Here is a 24343-nt window from a genome sequence, read left to right as displayed (position 1 = left end):
CTCTGCTAATGGATGCCCTCTGTCAGTGAGCAAGGGAAGCCCCCACCAGCACAGGAGTTGGGCTGGGAGGATAGTAGGGGCGGCCCCATGATTGGAGGAGAAGCATGAGATTCGGGGTGTGGAAGATTGCTGCTTCCCTCCTCTCTGCACCCCTCCCCCATCCTCACTCTCCACTTTGTCATCCCCCATCCCTGCTGACAAGGCTACCGCTGGTGCCCAAGCAGCCCCTACACCTGATGGCATGGGGGTGGGTGTGGGGGGATTCCAGTCCCTGATTCACTGGGGACTTAGAGCAAACCTCCACCCCTCTCTGGGCCTCCTAAAGTCATCTGTGAACTGAGGGCAGGGAACCAACAGTCTTAGAAGCCTGTGCTGGACATCTGGTCTGCTCAGAAATGGTAAATGCAGAGAAGTACACATCATAGGTACTTAATAAATACCACGGATCATGTATGACCAGTTTTTTTTTTAAGATTTTATTTATTTGAGAGAGCTAGAGAGCACAAGTGAGGGGAGGGGCAGAGATCGAGGGTAAAGCAGACTCCCTGCTGAGCAGGCAGCCCAGAAGTGGGACTCAATCCCAGGACCCCAGATCATGACCTGAGCCAAAGGCAGACGCTTAACCGACTGAGCCACCCAGGTGCCCCTGACCAGAATTTTTTAAGCACAGAAACTTCTTTCCTCTTCTTTCCTATTGTCTTCATGTGGACCCCTGTGGTAACAATGTGCTTTTGAGAGGGCCATGAAATACCACTTGATTTTTTTTTTTTAAAGATTGTATTTATTTATTTGAGAGACAGAAAGAGAGAGAGCATGAGGGGGAGAAGGTCAGAGGGAGAAGCAGATTCCCCATGGAGCTTGAGGCTGATGTGGGACTCGATCCCTGGACTCTGGGATCATGACCTAAGCCAAAGGCAGTGGCTTAACCAACTGAGCCACCCAGGCGCCCCACAGGGAAACTGATGTCACGGAAGTACACACCCTCCCCACTGTCACCCTGGGACACAGCCAGGGCCGGAACCTAGGCCTTCTACCCTAGCCAGGTGGGCTCCCCAGCTGGAGGAGGTGGTCCGGCAGCCAGGTCTCTGCCTGGCCATCCATGGCTTCTGGGCTGCCAACACGGCTATGAATGATAGACCAGACAGACGGGAAGACACGTTCACTGCTCGGCCCAGACCGCATGGAGCCAGCAAGACGAACCAGATGGGCAATAACTTGTACGCAGACTCCTGCAGAGCGGTTGGAAACAAAGCCATGTCAGAACCCCGAGCCTCAGTATCTGCAGACTAGCTCACGCACGGACTAGCTCAGACGTCAGACAGCCCTGGGAGAGGTGGGCGCTCCATTCCACAGGTGAGGAAGCTGAGGCCAAGGGAGCCACAGCTCAACATGGCAGGACAGGGACTCAGACCCAGGTCTGGGGGACCCTGAATCCACAGGCGGGGGTTCCTTTGGAAGCTGTCCTGCTTCCCTTGTGCCTCTCTGAGTCCTCTCCACAGCCGCTGGGGCTCACCCCCACAGCTCCCTGTTCTGGTCCCTGTTCTGGAGCTTCCTTCAGGCTGGCACGGCCCCCCGACCTGCTGGCTGTGGGGGTGGTGGGGGCAGAGGTTGGGCCTTGGAAACAGCCTGGACCCCTTAGTAGCCAAGCTATTCGGTCAGCTCTGTGTTGCGTGTCAAGCCCTCAGGTACGGAGCCAGACGATCTAAGCTTTATCAAGCATTCACACTTCGTTCCCAAGGACATTCTCACTTACCCTCATAACTGCTGTGAGGGGAGCTCTCATTACTCCCATTTCACAGGTGCAGATTTTTAGGCACTGGACAGTAGTATGTGTCAGCTTTAACCTTGGTGCTGCTGGAATTGGGGGCTGGATTAGTCTTCATTGTAGGGGCCATCCTGTGCGCCCTAGGTTCGTGAGCAGCGCCCCGGGTTTCCACCAAGATGCCGGCAGCCCCTGAGTTTCCAGGCATCGCCGAATTACCCGCCAGAAGGGATAAGCTCACCTCAGTGGAGAAGCACTGCTCCAAGGAGAGTGGTCTGGGAATGACTTGTCGCAGCAGATGGAGACCACTCGGGGACAAATGCGTTCTCTCCATCTGTGGGCACAGGTGTTGGGACTCCTGTCGTCATGGTGTCTTCCCTAAGCCTGGGGATCCACTATACCCAGGGCTCTGCTGGTTTGTCTTCCTGCATCGAGGCTAGCCACTCTGCCTTGCCTTAGTTCTCCTGGCTGCTGCTGGGGTGCCCCCCCCACCTGGGGGTGTCCCTCACTGGCTTGAGTGCTGGAGAGCCTTCCTCCACCTTTCCCAAATGGGGACACTGAGACCCAGGGAGAAGGGATTTGCCTGGGATCAGAGTTTGAACTCAGTCCGGTCTGACTTCAGTCCGGCCCCCGTAGCCACCCCAGCCTGTGCTAAACACACAAAGGTGTCTGCATTCCTAGGAGCGTCCTCAACACGGAGTAGAAGGGGAAACCAAACCAAACATGCTAGACCGTCTTGCCCCTTCCCACCCCTGCCTCCGCCCTTCTTGAAGTTTTCATGTATGCTTGGTGGAGCCGGAGAACCGCTGGGAATACCGGACAAGGGAACTGCAAAAGTCACCCGGCCTGATGCCCAGGCATCATTACCCTCCTGCTTTCACACCTCCAGTAACGGGAGGCTCACTCTCTTGTCATCCTTGATTCTTAAAGTCCTCCTGCCTAAAACTTTGTTAGTCTTCTCCTGAGAAAATCACCCCAAATGCATTCATTTTGGCCTACCTGCTGCTTTGTGTGGCACAAGGCAAACCTTAATGCCTCCCTGTGTTTGCCGGGAGAGGCCTCCGCCACCTCTCCTTCTGCCTGGAGATGGCTGTTTGTCATGATTTACTGGAGGCCCTCACCCTGGGCCGCCCACTTAGTGCTTGAAAAATGCCCAGGTGGCCCAGGAAGGCTAATCACCGCTGATGCATTTATTGAAAGTCTAATTATTTGGTTGTAAATCAAGTCGTTGCAGTCAGCAGCATTTACATTTAAACGCTTGTTTGCCATAACTTGGCATGTGCGTCTGAGGCTTATCGCAGTGAAGGCTATTTTGGAAGGCGGTGGGCGGCACGCAGGTGTTTGCCAGGTGACCTTGTAAGCCCCTGCCCCCAGCTCCCTTGACTTCTAGACTGTGTCCACTGGAGGGAGCCTCCCGTCCTCTGGCTCGGTACCCCCTCATATCCTCTCACTGTCCTCCAGCCGTCTTCTCAGCTGTGCCATGGGCGTCTTGTGGGTAATGCCAGCCCTCGCAGCATCTTTCTGAAGCTAGAGGTTGGTCCATTTGTGGACCGGGGGTGACCGCTAACACTGTCGTACATTTCTGTGTCCCCGGGCCCTTTGCTGGAAGGTCCCAGTATCTGTGGATGCTAGCCTGCACACAATAGGCCCCTCAGGAGATGGCAGCCAGGCTCCTGTCCCCTGAGGGCCCTTGGCACTTGAGTTCTGGGTATTTCTCTCCCGCTGGCCCAGGGCTCTCACAGCATGTTCTCTCTGGAGTGGCTACACACTGCTCATAGGTATGGCTCTGCCCCCCAGTAAGCTCGCTCAGCTGGTCCTCACTGGCTGTCCCAGGACCAGTGCTGTCCAGACAGAGCAGCTACTGTGTCTGGCCTTGGGGGCGGTGGCTTCCACCCTAGCTGGACCACCCTGAGGGACAGAGCGGAACAACTGCCAGGGAAAGATAGGTGGATCCTCATTGCTGGGTCAGGACAGACCCTCACTAGATAGCAGATGGATGGATGGATGGATGGATAATGGACAGGTGGACCACGTACCCAGCTGTGGGCCAGGCAGGTGCTGAGGGCCCAGAGGGAAGTAAGGCTTGGCCTACTGAGAAACATCACAACGAGCAGACGGGATTCTTGAGCTCAGGAGCTCGCAGAGCCACAGGGAGCCCATGTCTCAAGGCAGAAGGAGTCCGAAGGCCCACCTAGACACCTGGATCCATCTGCTTTGGTGGCCAAGCAGGGGAAGAGGAGGCAGTGGTAGCTTCAGATCCCGGAACACTCACCTCAGGCTAAGAAGAGAACATAGACTTTAGAATTGGACAGCCCTAGGGAAACCCCAGCCCCGGCCCGTTCTGTGGAACTTGGCACACAACTGTCCCCCCAACCCCCCAGCATTAGTCTTCCTATCTGTAAACAGTGGTAGTTACACCAACTTAGCAGCGTTGCCGTGGGCTTCCGTGAGCTGACCTATAGCACCAGCTCAGCTCCTTGCTTGGCGCACGCTGGGCATGTGAGCGGCACGGGTGGCGTTCCTTGTGCAGTGGCCTTGGGGAGCCATGGTCAGCTCTGAGCCAAGGGACAGCGTTCTGGGGCATCTCTGTCAAGGGAGCAGTTCCCTACCCACCCACCTTTCAGTAGAGGGGAACTAGAGATCTTCGCTGGGTGTGGATTCCTGTAACAGGTCCTACATGCTAGTCCCAAAAGGCAATTTCCTTGCCTTCTCCTGCATAAATATTATATGCAAGTATTTTTAAGTCATTTCATCATGAAAAGAAGTGATTTAACATAACGATTACTCAGAATCCTTCATGAAATATGCATCAAGCAATTAGGTCTAAAAGCGAGAGGTGAGGCCTTGTACCCTGCTCGGGCCGGCAGCTGCGGGCTGAGTGATGTTTTATTAAAGCCCATGATTATGAGACGAGGTGGGGCCTGTTATTAGGCCTGGCTCACCAGGCACGTTTGATAATCCTGGTGATGAGGAGGTGCTTTTTGTGATGTTAATGAACGAACTAAACGCAGTGACAGCCCCAGCACCCCCAGCCTCCGCCAGCCGTACATGACTCATTTGACAGGTCAGCCACTGGAGACACCCCTAATTGTGACTTTGCTCTCAGAAGATGTCCTATCAAAGGAGGCAGGACCGACACAGGAGTCTGGCGGGCGGCAACAGCCTGTCTGAACTCCCTGGGGACCAGTGCCCCCCCAGAAGGGGTGATGGGGAGGTGGCCTGGCCCAGGACCTGGCCCTCAAGATCCTGGATGCAAGGGCTCTAGGTTTTGGCTGCAGCTACAGCCTACCTTGCTGTATGCCTTGGGCCCGAGCATTGCTCTCTCCAGCCTCAGTTTCCTCCCAGGTTCCCCAAGAGGGTAAGAGGAGAGGGTCCTCAGGTGGCTTCGAGCTTCAGAAGCTCTGTCCAGAGTGGCCACAGCATCCCTGGGCACCGCTGGGCGTCTGATGCACACTGTGTTCTCCCTAGAAATTCTGATTTTTTTTTTTTCTCTTCTCATGTGAGACCTCTTCTGTGTTGAGTCGGGAGTCATTCAAGCCATCCCTTCGCAGCTGTTTTGAAATCTTTAGTGGTTGTTAGGTAACATCTCACTCATGGGGACCTTGTGGCCATCCGATCAGGATGTATCATCACAGCACATCTCTCGGGTGTGTGTTGACAGGGTTCTACCTGACCTTTTCGTGAGTCGGAGTTTGACAGATTGTCTCAAAAACCAAGCCTGCTCGTCTCTCAGGGCCTGCCAACACCATGGGATGGGCCACCACCCTGTTTACATAGTTGGGAGCTTCACCGGTCAGGATGGGCCATTCCCAGTGCTTGGGTGACCTTTCCGGGCCAGCCCTGTGCTGTCTGTGGCCCACCGTCAGCCCTGTGAAGTAAGCACCTGGGGACTGAGGCCAGAGTCGAGTCACTTGTGCAAGGTCTAAGGTCTCTCCCCTGCCACCCTGCCTGAACTCACATGGAGTGTTGAGGGCTAAGTAGGCTTCCATCTCAGAGCTGATGGTACTGAGGTCAGGAGCGTGGACCCTGGGAAAGGCCCAGCAAGGAGGGGAGCAGCGCTGCTGCTGACTGCTGTGTGACACTGGGTTGGCCACCTTCTGTCTGAGCCTCGGGGCTCAGCATACAGCCTGGATCCCAGGAAATGCTCAGGAAACATTGACTGTGATGACCATTCAGGCCAGTGCCCCGTGAGACTACAGGGCAGTGGGCAGCCCTGGAATGGGTCATGAGGCTGCCGCCAGGTGTCTTCCTACAGGACACCTTCAACAGAGTGGGCAACAGCTTAAGCTTATACATGTGGAATCCAGGACCTTAGGCCTGGAAGCAGCCTCAGAGGTCATCCTGTTAGCCTCCCTGCCTCACAGAGGCAGTGGATGCAGGGACAGAGCCAAGCACACCCCAAAGAACCGCCTCGGGTCCAGCGAACCATGGGGTGTGCCGTGCCTGAGCCCAGCGAGCAGGGCCACTCCTGCAGGGGGCCCCTCATGGGAGAGCCAGCTCATGGGCCCTTACCCCTGTGTCAGGCAGTGGTCATGCCAGGGACTGTGGGGAGGTCATAGGGCCCGAGTCCTCTGCCATGGTCCCCAAACTTTGTTGGTTCAGAATCCTAAACCTGTGTGTAATGAAATCTGAGTGCTGGAGGCACTTGAGGGAAGTGCTGACAGCTGCCCTTCCTGGCCGGTGTCTGTTGATGGGGAGGTTTCCAATCACCTGGTGGCCATTCCGCCATTCCAGGCCGAGCTGGTGGTCTGGGAACAGAGCAGCTTCCGCTTCTTCTGCCTCTGGCTCTGTCAGCTGTTCTCACCTTCCCCGCCCACTTCCCTCGCTGCATGTTTTAAGAACGACCGCTGTAAAAACGTCCCATTAAACCATAGGAGTTACTTTCCTTAACCTCCTTAAAAATGAAATCCGCTCCGCCTGCAACTCCATACGCCTGCTGCGGCCCACAGCTAGCTGCTGCGATCCCATCTTACACAGCCTGCACTTTGCATCCCTGCTGTAGACCTGGGACAGTCGTTGACGCCCAGCGGTCTGGCACCCAAGACATCGCCCTTCTTGACCCACTCACACAGAGAGGCATGACGGTCCCAGGCCCCATGCCCACCCTGCTCTGTGATCTCTCCAGCGTCGTGGGTGGCTAGTCTCCACTTAACTGGGGTTGTACATTTTTCATGGAATGCACACCGTTTCCTTCCTAGCAGCTGAAGCAAGCGCGCCTCCTGCTTCTCAGAGGCGTCGGAGGCAATTCTCCAATGAAATGACCCTTCACTGAGGAGCAGAACTTGCCACAGGCTCTGTAATTAGAACATTGTCAGCCTTAAAAAATCTTGATTTAAATTTTAGTTCTTTACAGGAATTATTCTCTCTTGAAACATAATTGCTCTCCGAACGATTTCCTTTAAGCTGAGGGTGACATTTCTAAATACGTTATTATGAGCAGATGTATTGCACAGTGCCCGCCCTTCATTAAGCATTTGCTCTGCCATTTGAAAATGGTCCTGGAGTCCAAATTGACACGTTAATAGAACAGCCGCTGGTGCGCGCGGGGAGCCCAGTCCCGACTGGAAGCGATGCGTGTGGGCCCTCCACTGCCCCTGTGGGAGCTGCCGGAGCAAGAGGGCTGGAGCTGAGAAGCCTGCAGACTTGTGTCCACGTGGAGCTTGGCCTCGCCGGCGGCTGGGCCTTGGTGTCCCGGAAGCCGGGCCCCCAGGACTGGTCACAAGTTCTTAGTGCCAAGGGACAGGGTCTAGAGAAGGCAGCAGGGGGTCCAAGTCCTAGCTTTCTCACTAAGTGACAAACATGAGGTAAATTGGACTGTCCTTTGGAAACCCAAGTATCTGCACATGTGGCACCAACATCATAAAAGGTCAGGCTTGGAGCTGAATGGGCAGGGAAAAGGTGGCTCAGGCAAAGGCAGATTGACAGAGGAATGCATGGTCTAATGTGGCCGGAGACCCGGGTGGGAGGTGGGAGAGGTCTGCGAGGGCCAGGTGGAAGCAGTGTGGCCATTGCCATCCAAGAGCTGTGCCCCCCACAGCGTGTTGATGTAGCTGGCAGGCTGCATGGGGCACAGGGCGTGGGGCTGTGCTCTGATCTCTGAGGGACCCACACACTGCCCTTTTCAGCAGGTGCCATGCATGGTGGGTACAGACTGGGCCCTGCTTTCTGGAACTTTCAGTAATTGAGAAGATAAGTAATTGCAGTTCAACAAAGCAAGTGCTGATGGAGGCATGAGTATACTCAGTGCAGAGGAAGAAAGGAGCTCTACTTGTAGGATCCTGGAAGACTTCCTGGCAGAGGAAACACCTGGGCTGGGCCTTGGAGGAAGAGGCAGAGTTCATTGAACAGAGGGAAGAAGTCCAGAGAAGAGAGTGCCTGCATAGGGACAGAGCTGGGGGCGGGAGGACACATATCCTCATGACATTCCATTGGCTAAAGCTAGTCACATGTTTGCAGTGGCTGCCAGGGAGGCTGGGAAATGTAGTCCCTGGCTGGGCCACCCCTTCCTAGTGACAATAGAGTACTATGGAAAGGGGAGCATCAATTTTTGGGAAACAGCTCTCCTGTCATCCCCACCACGCTGTTTCCTCATCTGTAAACGGGGTGGGGGGGGCGGCGATGACCTGTCCCGCGTACTTATTAGGGAGCTGGAGACTTACACTGTGCCTGCCATGCGGGGCTTAATACTGCATCAGCAACAGGAAGAGGAGCCAAGTCCAGGGGTTTGTTTTCCTGAGGGAGCCTCCAAAGCTCTCGAGGCCCAGAAGACTCTCCAGCAGTTTCTTCTTGGTGGTTCCTAGTCTGTGCTGGGCAGAGGGGTTCCTAGTCTGAGGGGCAGCTGCATTTCATTTGGCCCTGGGTAGGATGGCTGTTTGACCTTTGTCACTCTGCAGATCCCAGTAACCTCCCTGTTTTGTTCGCAGGAGCAACCAGGGCTTTATGCACATGAAACTGGCCAAAACCAAAGAGAAGTACGTTCTGGGTCAGAACAGCCCCCCGTTCGACAGTGTCCCGGAAGTCATCCACTACTACACCACCAGAAAGCTGCCCATCAAAGGGGCCGAGCACTTGTCCCTCCTCTATCCAGTGGCTGTGCGGACCCTCTGAGCGGACCAGCCCCATGCTGCTCTGTGACAGGGCCCAGACTTGGAGGAGCCAGAGGCCCCCGGCCACCTTCGCCGGCCACGTCCAGTTTGTCGTGTGTATGGTACTAGCACACCACTGCATGTCTCTAGAATGCTGTTGCCACTCTTGGGGGCTGGAAAAAGCCTGGATAAAGACAGCAGGACAGCCAGCGCGCCACCCCAGCCCCCACCCCCATCCCCTCCTTGAGTTTCTGTGAATTAAAATATTTGCAAATCCAAAGAGATGCCTTCCAGGATGAACAAAGGAGAGCAGCTCCAGAGGGGCGAGGGGCGGGGCGGGAGCTCCCTGGGTTGCCGCTCTTTGTTCTCCAGCTGTCACAAATTCACACCTGTGGGAGGGGGCCCAGTTTCCCACCGGGCCCGCTGGTGCTGGGAGACAAATGCGGGTGCTCTGAGAGCCCACAAGAGCCTGGGAGTCCCGCCTCCCCTCTGGTGTGTGTGTGTGTGTGTGTGTGTGTGTGTGTGTGTATGTGTGTGAGTGAGTGTGAGCCCATACATGAGAGAACGTGGTCACACACAGATGTGAGTAACCCACTAATCCACTTTTAGTCACTTCAGTATAATCTTTAGGGGATCTTCAAGGAATCATTGTGCAGTCACAAAGAAGTTTCAATTATTTATGAATAGGGTGTGTAAATAAAATAGTCATTTAATATATATTCTTAGCCTTTTTTTTTTTTTTTTTTTTTTTTAATACACCACAGAGGGTGTCCGAGGGGGGCAGTGCTGGTTTCATCGCCAGAGCAAGGTATGTCTCTGGCACGTGTGGTATGACAGGTCCTGGGAGGGAGGGAGGCAGAGCCCTCAGCTCAGGGCCGAGGCAGTAAGTGGAGCAGGAGGGTTTTCCTTGCCCCCTGAGAGCCAGCCTGCAGGAAGGTGCAACCGGGCCCCGCATTTAGCCTACAGCAGCGGTAGCCTCTAGCGCTGACCCAACAGCCAAGCTCTCCCTCCTGTAGCTGCCCAGTGATGGCAAGTCTGCACAGCACCCAGCCATCCACAGACGGCTCCCCAACCCCCGCGACCCTCTGAGGCATTTAACCTGGGGGAAAGGGTGACACAGAGAGGGAAAGAAACCTGCGTAAGGTCACAGAGCTCATACGCAGAAGAGGCTCTTCTCCCCGATTGGCAGGCTCCATGGCCAGCGCTCTGGCTCTCCATGGCCTCGCTGTTACCCTGCTCCTGGTGGAAGACAAATCCTGACCCGTGGGGGGACCTGGAGTTCTCCGGCCATCCACACTGCTTCCCTGCAGATACAAACACACGTTGCTGCACCCCACCCCTAACTTAACCTCTGTCCTTGACAGGAGCGGGGATTTCTCCCACCCCTTCAGGGCAGCGCCCCCTAGGGCTGTGAGAGGCTCGCTCTTAGTTCCCCCTGCCCCCCCTCCCCCGCCCCCCATTCACCCACCACCACACTGTGGTTAAATGCTGGTGGAAGGAGAAGAAGAATCCAGGATTTCCGGGTGGCTCCACAGGTTAAGCATCTGACACTTGATTTCAGCTCAGCTCACAATCTCAGGGTCATGAGATCGAGCCCTGCGTGAGGTCCTGCACTCAGGACGGAGCCTCCTTCTCCTTTTCTCCTCTACTCCGCCTGCGTGTGCACGCGCTCTCAAGTAAATAAATAAAATCTTTCAAAAAAGAGAAAGAAATAGAGTCCCACCCAGCAGCATGACAGACACGGCTTCCATCTACTGACAGAGGCATGAGGAATCCAAACACGGCACGAGTTGGCGGTGTCTTCAGCACGCGTCTTCCTCCCTGCCCTGGCGATCCGAACGGAACGGAAGCTCAGTGACCACCGTCCCCAGCACGAGGGGCTCAGTTCGAGCATCAGCGGCAGTCCTAGACCTTCAGAATTGCCCGGGCTTCAGCCATGCTTCCAGCTCGCTGCTCACACGCGGGCTCAGAGGCCCCACGAAGAGAGCGGACTCGCCGCAGCGCCTGGCAAAAGGGCAGAGCAGGACTGAGAGCTGTGCCCACGGAGGGGGCTGCCGTGGATTGCCAGGGTTTGTAGCCAAAGCTGTTTCCTTGGCAACCGTTCTTTCTGCCCAGTCCACCCCTTGGGTCGTCCTCCCTGGTGCTGTCTCGGTCCAGATAGCCGCCCCCCCACCCCACCCCGCCTGCGGCCTCATGATTACCACTTAGGCCACGGCTTGGGTCTGGTGTCCCAAGACTCCATCCTGACCTTTTGTCTGTTTTGCATTTTCCCAAACATCCTTTGAGGCAAGACAGTACCTGGAGTGATTCACATTTCTCTCTCCCTCCCTCTCTCTCTCTCTTTTTTAGTGGATGAGAAAATGAGAGTAATTGGCATTTGTCCAAACAAGTGCCAAAGGAGTCTGTATCCCAAGGGTCCACTTAGAGGAGGTTGGGGACCTGGGAATAGCCCCTCAAGCTGGGGCGGGGTGAGCCCGCATGAGCTTTCTCCCCCACCTGCAGGCCCAGAGGCCCACGGGGCACTTCCGAGGCTGCAGGCTGGGTCAGAACAGGAGCTGTGTGAACTTCTCAGTGGACCGTCCTGCACACCAAATTCCTCGTCAGAAAAGACTCTGTGTTGGGGCGCCTGGGTGGCTCAGTGGGTTGAGCCTCTGCCTTCGGCTCAGGTCATGATCTCAGGGTCCTGGGATCAAGCCTCGAGTTGGACTCTGCTCAGCGGGGAGCCTGCTTCCTCCTCTTTCCCTCTCTCTCTCTCTCTCTTTGCCTGCCTCTCTGCCTACTTGTGATCTCTGTCTGTCAAATAAATAAATATTTTAAAAAAAGAAAGAAAGAAAAGGTTCTGTGCCTATCGCCTGAAAAACTAGCTTGCTGTTGACTTTGCTCTCTTAAGGGATTCCTAGGCCCTCCCCTGCCCCAATCTTCCTGAAGTTTCCCTGGGAGGCCCAAATTCCAGCTGCCCTTAAGAACAGAGGAGCTAGCTTACAGGATGGGAGCTGCTAAAAGGAATTTTTGCCTTAATTTTACGAACCTCTCCCTCTTCTTCCTCTAATTGTGACCATTTCCTCTGTCGGTGTGTATTCATGTTTTCTTGGATATCTAACAATTGAAACGGCTTTTCCCTTTCAGAAACACTCACATTCAGGTTACTGGCATTGGTTTGGTTTTGATTTGGGCTTTTTTTTTTTTTCATCAGCTGCCAATTAATGGAAAAAATGAGCTGGATTTCTTTGAGGGGGGGAAAAAAAGGTTCCCTGCCACACAATATCTCGCCCTCAGCATTTTGTCTCAGAACACAACCTCCAGCCACTAACCAGAGCCACAGCACTGGGTTTTTTGTGTTGTTTTGTTTTGTTTCCTTTCTTTCCCTTTTTTGCGGGCCTCATTATTGACCATAATGCCCAACCACTTCAGCAGCTCTATCCTTGAGCCCTGAGGAGTCAAGGACCTTTCTGTCAACCCCCCCTCCGCACCACAAGATGGTGACCACAGGAAGAAAGGAGGCTTTGTGGGGAGAGAGGGCCCACCTGCCTGTCAGGAGAGAGCTTCATGGAGCCGCCTTTCTAAGGAAAATGGTGAAAAGGGTCTGGGGTTTCAGGAAGGTGGGGCCAATTGGAGCTGAGCTATGGGTCCCCTCCCAGGGTGGCTCAGAGCTGGTGCCCCTCTGTGGACAGTGAGTGGGCAGAGGGGAATCCTTATCTAGCTTCCAGCAAAGGCCTCATGTCAACAGGTAAAGCCCTTGGCGAGCATTCTGCTTCTACTGTGGTCACGGGGCCTGGAGATTCCCTTTGTAAGATTTTAACCCCAAGCTCTGGCCAGTTCTCCAGGACACTCCAAAAGCGGTTGATGTCCCTCGTCCAAGGGCCTAGCAGGGACAGACAGCCAGGCTTGCCATTTGCTCTCACGGACCCTAGGGACGGTTCGCGCAGAAACCCGGCAGACGGGGCAGGCTGGCATTTGGAGTTGGCCCACGGGCGCCCATGAGGCATCCGGCTGGATCGGGCAGCCGTCCAGCAAGCTGCCACGTCTGTCTCCTCCCCCTTCCAGATTCACTTACCAGCACAGACCAAATGGATCAAGATGTCCAGAAGGAGCCAGCACAGCCCAGAGCCTTAGCTGTCGGAGCACCTTCCAGAACCCCACAGAGACCCACTCGGGTGCCACCAGGACACGGGTAGCTGCCTTCAGCCTAGCCATCCCCTCTCTTTGGGGCTATGGGTCACTGCCAAGAACCTGTGCCAGCCACCTACTGCTAAAAAAGCATCCCATAAACTCTAATTCTGTGTGATCAGCTGTATGATAATGTATATTTAATGTGAAGCTTTTAACATCCAGTTGTCTTGTTTACATGGACCTCATTGAGCACACGTGTTACTTCTTTGTGATGCAACCATGTGCCCCAGAAATCTAGTTTGATTGCCTTCTGCTCGCAGGGGCTGAGGCTCTGCCATCATCCCCCAAAGGTGAATTGTTACAGGAAAAACAAAACCTCCTGCTTCCTAATTAAGAGAAAGAGCCCTAATGAGCTCGTTAAATGAAAACAAATTAATTTGTTCAGCAAACATTTGTTGAGTACCTCCTGGTACTCGGACCTGGTGGATACACAGGAGAATGAGACCCAGACCCTACCCTGAGGAAGTTTCCATCGTGGGGGGAAAACAGGGAGCTACACACGGTCAGGGTGGGGCCAAGAGCCGAGGGGGCCCAGACGCAGGAATTGAATCTGCCTGCCTTGGTCAGGGAAAGGGCCTTGAAGGATAAGGGCTGGGTGTTCCAGGCAGAGGAACAGGTGCGGGGATCACCAGGGAGAGTGGAACTGCCCGGCATAGTGCAGCCTGCCGCAGCAGGAAGTGACATTCTGCTGGGTCTCCTAGGGCTTCATCCTGCAGAGGCAAAAAAAAAAAAAACGGGGCAAGGGGACATGCGTTGGTCTTCTCCAGTCAGGACGCAATTCCCTGAAGACTCGTGAGGTGCTGGCCTCCTGTTTTCTGGGCCTGTTTTCTGGAGGGAGTGATTCCTAAAGGAGAGGTGCAGGGTCTCCCATCATTTGCCCTCACACTAGCATCGAGATGATGTCATCATGCAGCCTGAGGTAGGAAGGGTGGGGGAGGGTCTGTGGCCCAAACGCACTCAACACAGATCGGCACCTGTGGGGTGGCCCCTGACCCCCACTTCCCGGTGTAGGAATTCATGCCTCTCCTGCCCCTCTCTCCCAAGGACAGGGCCTTCTGCCCCCAAGCAGGCCCCTTCCTCCCCCATGGTCCCCAGGACTTAGGCTTTGGTTCTCTTCTCCTTCCCATTTTCCAATGATCCCGAATCCACTCCTCCAACTCCCAAGCCCAAGCCCCTCAGAGCACGCTCCACACCATAACCACACACACACACACACACACACACACACACGCACGCACACACCCAGGACCCAACCAAGGGCAATGCCAGTGCTCTGCAACCAGGAATTTCCTGAAGGGCAAGGAGAAAATGTCTTTAGTGGTCACTTCCAAACTCCATTTTACATTCTAGGAAGGATTTTATTTCTGTCAGTTCAATTTAACAAACACTGAGCATGCAGCAGAGCCAGTGACAAACTAGTGACCTGGAACAGGAAGCTGGGCAGAGGAAACATCCTCAACCGTTGTTCACAGGAAGCGGTCAGCGAGCAGCCAGATGCCTGCCCTAGGGCATCTCTGCACAGAAACCCAGCAGTGCAGGCTGGAAACTGAGGCCCAGAGAGGGACAGGGACTTGGGCAAGGACACACAGCAATTCTGTCTTAACATGCCGCAGGGGCTGGGTGGCGGGGGGCGGCGGGGGGGCAGTTCAGAGGGTCACCTTGGCCAGCGTAGGTGGGAAGACTGGGGTAGGGGTGGGGATTCTTCTCGGACCGAGTTGATAATCCAGTTCTTTCTTGCTGGCTCCCTCCTCAATGGAAGCATCCCAGGCTTACAGGGATTGCTGTCCTCTAGGATAGTTTCAAAGGGACCTTGGTCTAACTGGGTGGCAGTCTTGTCACCAGTGAGGCTCTGGCGCCCTCCTGTGGTTCTCTTTGGCATTGCATCCAGGCCCAGGGGGAGGGGACGGCTGCTCCAAATTACCAGGCCTGTTAGAGAAAGAAACCGGCCCAGAGAGGCGCCTGGGTGGCTCAGTGGGTTGGGCCTCTGCCTTCGGCTCAGGTCATGATCTCAGGGTCCTGGAATTGAGCCCCGCATCAGGCTCTGTGTTCAGCGAGGAGCTTGCTTCTTCCTCTCTTTCTGCCTGCCTCTCTGCCTACTTGTGATCTCTCTCTCTGTCAAATAAATAAATAAATCTTTAGAAAAGAAAAAAAAAGAAAGAAAGAAAGAAAGAAAGAAACAGGCCCAGGAAAGGAGTAGGCAGGCATGTGAATTGATAAACAGGTCGGTGACGGGAGCTGTAGCAGAGGTAAGGCCAGCAGAGGAAATGACAACTGAACCAGGCATTACATGCAGGGATATGGACATCTCAAGGAGAGGAACGGGGGGAGTAAGCAAGAGCTGGACAGGAGGCTTCCTCTGACTCCCAACCCAGTGCTCTCTCAACTGCCTTCTACTCTAAAGCCCCAGTAATTCATGCCACCTGAGAAAGAAGGTCAGTCAGAGTTAGAACAGCTCAGCACAGAACCCTTTTATGCAGCATTTTTTTAAATTACTGACTTTCTGATGATAAAATTAACATTTATTCATGGAACTAGGCTTGTATTTCAGGAAAATGAAAGTTACCCTAAACACAAAGAAAAGCACTGTTAACATTCTGAGGTATCTTCTCAGTCTTTTTTTCTGTGCATACGTGCAATTTTTTTTCCAGCTTTATTGATGTGCTGTTGACATATAACATCGTGTAAATTTGAAGTATACAAATGTGATGATCTGATACATCTATATACTGGGAAGTGATTGCACCAGTGAGATTAGTCAACACGTCAGGGTGCCTGGGTGGCTCAGTTAAGCATCTGCCTTTGGCTCAGGTCATGATCTCAGGGTCCTGGTATAGAGCCCTGCATCAGGCTCCCTGCTCAGTAGGGAGTCTGCTTCTGCCTCTGCCCTTCCTTCTTCCCCCCTCCCTCTGCTCCTGCTTGCGCTCTCTCAAATAAATTTTCAAAAAAGTTAAATCTTAAAAAAATATAGATAGATAGATAGATACACACACACACACATATAAGATTAGTTAACACAGGGTGCCTGGGTGGCTCAGTCAATTAGCGTTTACCTTCAGCTCAGGTCATGATCCCAGGGTCCTGGGATTGAGTCCCACATCCGGCTCCCTGCCCAGCAGGGAGTCTGCTTCTCCCTCTCTCTCTGCCTGCCACTCCCCCTGCTTGTGCTCTAAGGAAGAAATAAAATATTTTAAAAATAAAATAAAATAATAAACTGCCCTCTATGAAAAAAAAAAGATTAGTTAACAAATCCATCATCTCACATAATGACAAAATTTTTGTGTGTCATAAGAACATTTAAGATCTCAGGGGCGCCTGGGTGGCTCAGTGGGTTAAAGCCTCTGCCTTCGGCTCAGGTCGTGATCCCAGGGTACTGGGATCGAGCCCCACGTCAGGGTCTCTGTCCAGCGGGGAACCTGCTTCCTCCTCTCTCTCTGCCCACTTGTGATCTCTGTCTATCAAATAAATAAATAAAATCTTAAAAAAAAAAAAAGAACATTTAAGATCTCTCTTAGCCACTCTTTTTTTTAAAGATATTATTTATTTGAGAGAGAGACACAGAGATAGTGACAAAGAGCACAAGCAGGGAGGAGAAAGAGAAACAGGCTCCCCATGTAGCAGGCAGACTTACGCAGGGCTTGATCCCATGACCCTGAGATCATGACCTGAGCAGAAGGCAGATGCTTAACCGACTGAGCCACCCAGGCGTCCCTCTTAGCTACTTTCAAGTATATAATACAGTATCGTTAACTATAGTCACTATTCTGAAAATTATATTCCCAGAACTTTCTCATTTTATAACTGGAAGTTTATACCCTTTGACCAATACCTCCACATTTTGCTTTGTTCCCCAGTCCCTGGCAACCACCATCTACTCTCTATTTCTGAGTTGACTGTTTTAGTTTCCAAATATAAGTGAGGCCATATGGTATTTGTCTTTCTCTTTCACTTAGCATAATGTCTTCAAGGTCCATCCATGTGGTGGAAATGGCAGAATTTTTCTTTTTATTTTTTTGACAGTTTTTTTTTTTTAAGATTTTTATTTATTTATTTGACAGACAGAGATTGCAAGTGGGCAGCGAGGCATGCAGAGACAGAGGGGGAAGCAGGCTCCCTGCTGAGCAGAGAGCCTGATGGAGGGCTCGATCCCAGGACCCTGAGATCATGACCTGAACTGAAGGCAGAGACTTAACCCACTGAGCCACCCAGGCACCCAGAATTTTTCTTTTTATGACTGAATAATATTCCATTATTATACCACATTTTCTTTATTCATCCATCAAAGTATAAACCTAAACTTAGGCTGTAACATTGCTTTGGGTTTTTTTTTTTTTTAAGATTTTATTTATTTATTTATTTGAGAGAGAAAGAGAAAACACAAGCAAGAAAGAGTGGCAGAGGGAGAGGGAACAGACTCTCCATGAGGAAGGAGACCGATACAGAACTCAATCTTAGGACCCTGGGATCATGACCTGAGCAGAAGGCAGATGCCCAAATGACTGAGCCACCCAGGCACCCCCACTTGTTTTATTTTTTAAGTTGTTGTTGTTGCTCATTTAAGTACCGTTTACACCCAGTGTGGGGCCTGAACTCATGACCCTGAGATCAAAACTGGTATGTTCTTCCAACTGAGCCAGCCAGGTGTCTCATAAATAAATTGGGCTCATGCTGTGTTTATTTAGTTTTATATTTTATTTTCTACTTAAAATAGTACCTTTATGTTATTAAATCTGTGATACGATTTTTTTTTTCTTAGCTCCATGATATTCTACTTTAACTCATTCAAGTTTTTGTATAACCAACTCTGCTGGAAATATCTTTGTTTAGAAATCACTGTGAAAAAAAGGAAAGAAAGAAAAAGAAATCTCTGTCCATATTTCTGGTTGTTTTTTTCTTAGGAGAAATACCTAGAAGTGGTATTCCTGGTCAGAGGCTAGGTCCATCTTTAAGGCTTCTCAACTTCCAGAAAGACAAGTTTATATTCCACTGCTCTGTCTGGGAGAACCCCCAGAGTAAAGCCGTTTGGCTACATTAGAGAACTTTCAGCAACTTAGACTTTGCCTAAAATGTGAGGCATGAGCTAAGCAGTTTCCTTTCATCAAAAACAGCCTGAGTTTGGGCATGGGGCCATAGGGACAGGACAGGAGGCTGCGTGGGGTCGGCTCAGAGGTGACCCATCACCCGTATCTGTCCAGGGTTGCAGAGCTCTCCAGGAGGCAGAACTCTGGGGCGGAACTGGGATGGTCTCAGGCAGACCAAAACAATTGGTCACCCTCATTACCGGCTCCTGGCATAACCCTCAGCACGCCCCCAAAATCTCTGTCCCTGTGACGGTGCTGTCTTGGGCTGGGGGCGGGAGGTACACCCCCAACCCCGCCTCCCCACCCCCTCACCCCAGGCTGAGAAGGAGCCCCACCCTCCTGGAGTTTGGGAGGCAGATGAAAAGCGGAAAAGCAGTCACCCTAGGGGAGCATGGGGGTGGGGGGAGGACAGGCTCACATCCTACCTCCCTCCTATCCAGCTGTGTGACCTGGGCAAAGCTTCCATTTCCTCTGCTGCACAATGGCAGGAGAAGTGACCTCCTGCAGTTATTGCCAGGATTACAGTGTTGGATGAAAGCCCTCAGCAGGCATTAGCTTCGTCAACCTTCAGATAATGTCAGCTAGAGCAGGTGAGTTTTATATAGTTTCATATACAGCCACAGAATTTCAAAGGAAAGAGGGTCTGGAGTTCCGGAAGGGGCCTCCTTTACGAGGTGTGAGGGGAGTCTGTTTTAGAAATTAAAGACGCCATGGTTCTACTAAACATGTGTGAAGTAAGGCGCAGAGTTTAAGGTCCTTTTCCTCTCCAGCTTGGGGTCCCGGGTGGTTCTCCCCATTCCCCTACCTGGGTATCTCCCAACATTCCAACTTTGTGATTTACACTCCTGCTAACACACTAAGTGTAATATAAATAACAAGCATTTGTTGTGTTTACTATTTAAATAACCACCATGTTTGTTGTTTGCTTCAGTATTAAACCTATGTATTGTCTTTGTTATTTTTTTAAGATTTTATTTATTTATTTGGCAGGCAGAGATCACAAGTAGGCAGAAAGGCAGGCAGAGAGAGAGGGGGAAGCAGGCTCCCTGTTGAGCAGAGAGCCCGATGCGAGGCTTGATCCCAGGACCCTAAGATTATGACCTGAGCTCGAAGGCAGAGGCTTTAGCCCACTGAGCCACCCAGGTGCCCCTGTCTTTGTTATTTAAATATCAAATCTAGGCAGGGTCTTCACTGCTTAAATATTTAACTTGTATCATGTTCATGATCTTTGCTCTGCACCTACCAGACTGTAACTAGAAAGTAGACTCTAGGGGTTTAGGAGAGCTTCTGGCACATAGTAGGTGCTCAGTAAGTATGTATTAAGTGATATAATGATGATAGAGGGGCGCCTGGGAGGCTCAGCGGGTTAAAGCCTCTGCCTTTGGCTTGGGTCATGGTCCCAGGGTCCTGAGATGGAGCCCCACATCGGGCTCTCTGCTCAGTGGGGAGCCTGCTTCCCCACCCTGCCTCTCTGCCTAATTGTGAGCTCTCTCTGTCAAATAATTAAATGAAATCTTTAAATAAATTTTAAAAAATGATGATAGAATTCCCCACCGATGGTGAGCTTACTCTGTGTGCCTTCCCATTGTGCACACGTAGGTTTCCCCCGATGAAAAGCCAGCTGGACAGATGAGAAACGGAGGCTCAGAAGGTAAAGGGACTACAAGAAAAAGCAGAAATTAGATTTAGCAGTTGCTGCCCAGGGCCCAGGCTGTGTAACTCACACCCCAGCAGAGGGTCACAATTCACAGTGAGCAGGAGGTAGAGGAAACTACATAGTCCCTCCTCAGGAGCAAGAGAGAAAGGTGACATTGAGAGCTTTGGGTGTCCCAGTCCCTGAGCTCCACGCCCACTCCATGAAGGAGAATGAGCCTCGGTCCTGCTAGATCGGCCATCCTGGGAAGTCCCTTCCCGGGGACTCAGAAGGTGAGAACGAGCAAGGACCTTCATTTTGAAGATGGGGATATCAAGGCTCAGAGAGGGGGACAGCTTTGCCCCAGGGGCACAATCAGGAAGTGGTGGGTCTAGGATTCAAACCCAGTATGCTGACCTTGCAACGTGTTCCATCTCTTGTAAAATGCGATTCCTAAGTCCTTCCTCTTGGAAATCTTAATTTAGTAGGTCTTGGTGGAGCGCCAGAAACCTATATTTGTAACAAGTTCCTCAGGGTAGTCATATGATCAGAGAGTCCTGGATAAAGGGCCAGTCTGCCACAAGTGCTAAGCACCAACTGCTCAACTGTGCTTCTGTTCTCGAAAATGGTGGACGTGGTAGGGTCCCGGCCTCACCTTTCACTAGGTACTAAGCTCGGGCAGGTCACCGGGCTTCTGTGAGCACACAAATTACGTAAAAATCAGAGGAAGAAACTATCACGTAACTGCTTGGAAGGCCCACAGAGTATTGTGCAAATGTTTGATGTTATTTTATTGACTCAGCCCTTGCTAGATAAAAATGTGTTTGTATTTCACAAGTATGTGTCACTTAAATACCAAGTAAGGTGTTCCATGATCCCACCCAGAGGTCAGCAATCGTTCTGAGCCCGGAGAGCTACTGGAGATGTGCCTGGGACAAAGCAAAGTTGGGGGACAGGAACAAGGTCGGGGAGGATGAGAAGCTTGGTGTCTCTTTTCTTACACACTCCTTCCCATCCTATGTTTATTCTGGAGGCCACTTTATTTAAATTTTAGTCATGATTTGTAGGTCACCTCTCCCAGGTAGCTTTCCCTGATTGCAGTCAGTGCATTTTCATTCTCCTCTGGACACTAATAGAACTTGGTATGTGCCTGTCTCAAGTGCTGAGTGTTTCTCCTTAGGGCCGGACCCCAGTTTCACCTCTGGGCACATGCTCTTTCACTCACACCTTCTTGGGCTCTCCAGGCCCCTGCGTTTTGAACTTTAGGTCACTGTTATGGGTCAGGATATCCATGCAGAGCTGTTGTTCCCCAAAATTGCCTGAGAAGAATCATCTGGGACTTGTTTTATTTTATTATTATTTTTTTAAAGATTTTATTTATTTATTTGACAGAGAGATCACAAGCAGGCAGAGAGGCAGGCAGAGAGAGAGAGGAAGCAGGCTCCCCACCGAGCAGAGAGCCCGATGCGGGGCTCGATCCCAGGACTCCGATATCATGACCTGAGCCAAAGGCAGCGGCTTAACCCACTGAGCCACCCAGGCGCCCCTGGGACTTGTTTTAAATGTACACAGGCCAATTGGCCTCTCTCCTCGAGGTTCTGGTTTCCTGGTAGTTCTGCCTTGGGACTGGGGATGTATTTACCAACCTTCCACGACCTAGAATCTAGTTTTTCAATCGTAAAGTGCATACAAATCACTTGAGCTCAGTAATACAGATCCTCGTGTCCTAGGTCTGGGGCAGGCCAGGAAGAATAATTTCAAACCTGCCCCCTGGGGTGGGGGGGTGTGGGGGCTGCAGGTCCAGGACCCCAGGTTATTCTTATCTTTAGGCCTGCTGGAGAAGCCAGGATTTGGGGCTGTTCTCAACCGCAACCTCAGCACACCCGGGTAGCTTTTGAAATCTACTAAGGTCACAACAAACAAACAAAATAACCCCACAAACTATACTTAAGGTCCAGATCCCACTACAGACCAATTTAAATCAGAATCACTCAGGTTTTCGGTTTGGTTTTTAAAGTTTCAAATGATCAGGTGCTGAGGCTCACTGATTTAGTGGGTCCCTACCTGCACGGAAATAAATTAATGGAATAGAGCATCCCATGGACTTGTGGGCTATAACCTTTGACTCGATTCTATGCAGCTCATGTGAGTTGCTAAACCAATGCGGGTTTGAAAATGAGTGCAGAAGCGAGGACATCCTGGAGTTCACAGAGCAGCCATGGGGACAGACAGACTGAGGGAATTTGAGGACACCCTGGCTCCCCCCACCCGCCACCACCACTCTGGGACTGACAGCACAGTGGGGGAGCTCTGCAGCATCAGGCCATGAGGTCACGGTCAGGGAAAGCAGCAACAAGCCTGTGGATCGCTGAGCAATGAAAAGTGAACAGGACTTTGTCACGAAGTGGGCAGGGCCTTCGGAGCACAGAGGACAAAAAGTACGCACTTTGGAGGTGTGTGAAAGAACACAGCAGGTTCGGGGAAGGGAACTGGCAGCAATCGGCCTTGTGTCCGGGGCCTAGGGGTGTGAAGGGGAGCAGGAGAGATAGGCCCAGATGATTGCAGGGGCCTGGGGAATGGGAGCTGAAGAGAAAGGAAGGTCACTGACCCCTTGCTAGGGAATGACCGCAGGTGACTTTATCTTGGCTCACAGTAGCCAAGACGCCCCTGACAGATTGTGTAAAGCTTTTTTTGTGGACATAAGGGCCCATGGAGCCCGAGGGCACTAGACAACTTTCTAGAAAGCATTTGGCAGGAGCGGAGTGGGGGGGCTGGAGGGGAGGGAGAGTAGATGGTGCTTAAGCAAAGGTCCATCAGCAACACTCCTATGTCCCTTTTCCTGGGACTCCAGACCCTCTTGAGCAAACATCCTTTTTGCCAAGCACTGAGTTGGAGGGCGAGAAACAAGGCAGACAGCTCTACCCTAGTGAGCTGGCGATGGGGAAAGGATTCACCCTCACGAATGACTATTACATAGGGCAGGGGCTTGGAAATGCCCCAAAATTTGTGCTATGGGAAGACAGAAGCAAAGGCCATTGATTTTTCTTGGGTCAGAGAAGGCTCTTCTGAGAAGGTGAAGAACCTTGAAAGGTTAATATGTTTAATTGGTGAAGAGCTGAGACACTTGGGTGGCTTAGTCGGTTGAGCATCCAACTCATGATTTCGGCTCAGGTCATGATCTCATGAAATGGAGCCCTGTTGTGAAATGGAGCCCTGTGTTGAACTCTGCGCTAGGTGTGGAGGCTGCTTAAGATTCTCCCTCTCCGTCTCTCTCCGACCCTCCCTACCCTCTCTGTCTCTCTCTCAAATTAATAAATAAATCTGTATTATTTTATTTTATTTTTTTTAATTTAAAAACTTTATTTTTTTGTCAGAGAGAGAGAGAGAGAGAGCACAAGTAGGGGGAGCCGCAGGCAGAGGGAGAAGCAGACTCCCCGCTGAGCAGGGAGCCCAACGTGGGGCTCCAACCCAGGACCCTGGGATCATGACCTGAGCTGAAGGCAGACGCTAAACCGACTGAGCCACCCAGGTGTCCCAATAAATAAATCTTTAAAAAAAAAAATTGGTGAAGAGTCCATGGTGAAAGGCGCGGAAGAGACTTAAGGTACCAAAGATTTACAAAACACTGAGAGACTGCACACGGCTGAAGTGCAGAATGTCGTCAGTCGTCAGGTGGACAAGCAGGCAGAGGGGCCGGACACAGATCAGCCCACAGGCCAACTTAAGAAGCTTAGGTAAGGGAGGCAAGAGGGAACCATTGGAGGGTTTTTTTTTTAAGATTTTATTTATTTATTTGACACAGAGATAGATCACAAGTAGGCAGAGAGCCAGGCGGGGGGTGGGGGGGGAAGCAGCCCCCCCGCCGAGCAGAGAGCCCGGTGCAGGGCTCGATCCCAGGACCCTGGGATCATGACCCCAGCCGAAGGCAGAGGCCCAACCCACTGAGCCACCCAGCTTCCCCCGCAAGGTTTTTAACTTGAGGAGTGAGATGGTCAAAGATAGGTTCTAACATCCTCTAGGATCTGATCGGACTAGAAGCTGGAGGTATGGAGAATGGTTTAGGGGGCTGAAGAATGAAAGAATTGGTAGATGAAGATGGAAAAATGAAAAGCTAACTTAATGAATCCTGAATCAGAAAAGAGAAGGTTTTGAGTTCCAACCTTTATATGTCCAAGAAGAGCCAGTTAAGGGCCTGGGGGGTTCTGACCAGGAACTAAGAGCTGGAGGGGGCAGAGGCCTCCACGGTGGCCTGCGGCGTGACAGAAACAAACTGATGCAGCTCCAAACACATATGTTCCTGTTGGCCTGGGAGTTCCTCACTCCTTCAAGTCTGTTGTGCCCCAAGTGTATATTCAGTTTCAATTTTTGCCTCCTCTTCAGGTTTCACCACAGGAGACTAAGCTGCTCTAAACTGGAGTGAATGATTTATGCATCTGAATACTCTGGATGCCTGCCTGATTTATTTGTTTTTCAAATAATACATCTGAACAGGAATTCACACAGGACAGGGCAAATATAATTTTGAGGTGAACGCCCTTCCCCAACTGTTGCCCCATTTATCATTCCAAACCATCGTGTGACCTTGTCATCATCCTATGGAGCCCCGAATCTATCC

General features: G+C 51.9%; 1 protein-coding gene across 1 annotated transcript in view; it reads left to right on the top strand.

The window, feature by feature from the left end:
• SHB (SH2 domain containing adaptor protein B) overlaps positions 1 to 9116 on the top strand; it is a 138466-nt gene extending 129350 nt beyond the window's left edge. The window contains exon 6 of the mRNA XM_047700355.1: positions 8686 to 9116. Within this exon, the coding sequence (XP_047556311.1) occupies positions 8686 to 8869 (184 nt within the window). The 3' untranslated portion in view covers positions 8870 to 9116. The remainder of the gene's footprint in view (positions 1 to 8685) is intronic.
• The last annotated feature ends 15227 nt before the right edge of the window (positions 9117 to 24343 follow it).

Source organism: Lutra lutra, chromosome 13 (assembly GCF_902655055.1).
Source record: "Lutra lutra chromosome 13, mLutLut1.2, whole genome shotgun sequence".
Classification (NCBI taxonomy): Eukaryota; Metazoa; Chordata; class Mammalia; order Carnivora; family Mustelidae; genus Lutra; species Lutra lutra.
This window is presented reverse-complemented; position numbering and strand designations above follow the sequence as displayed.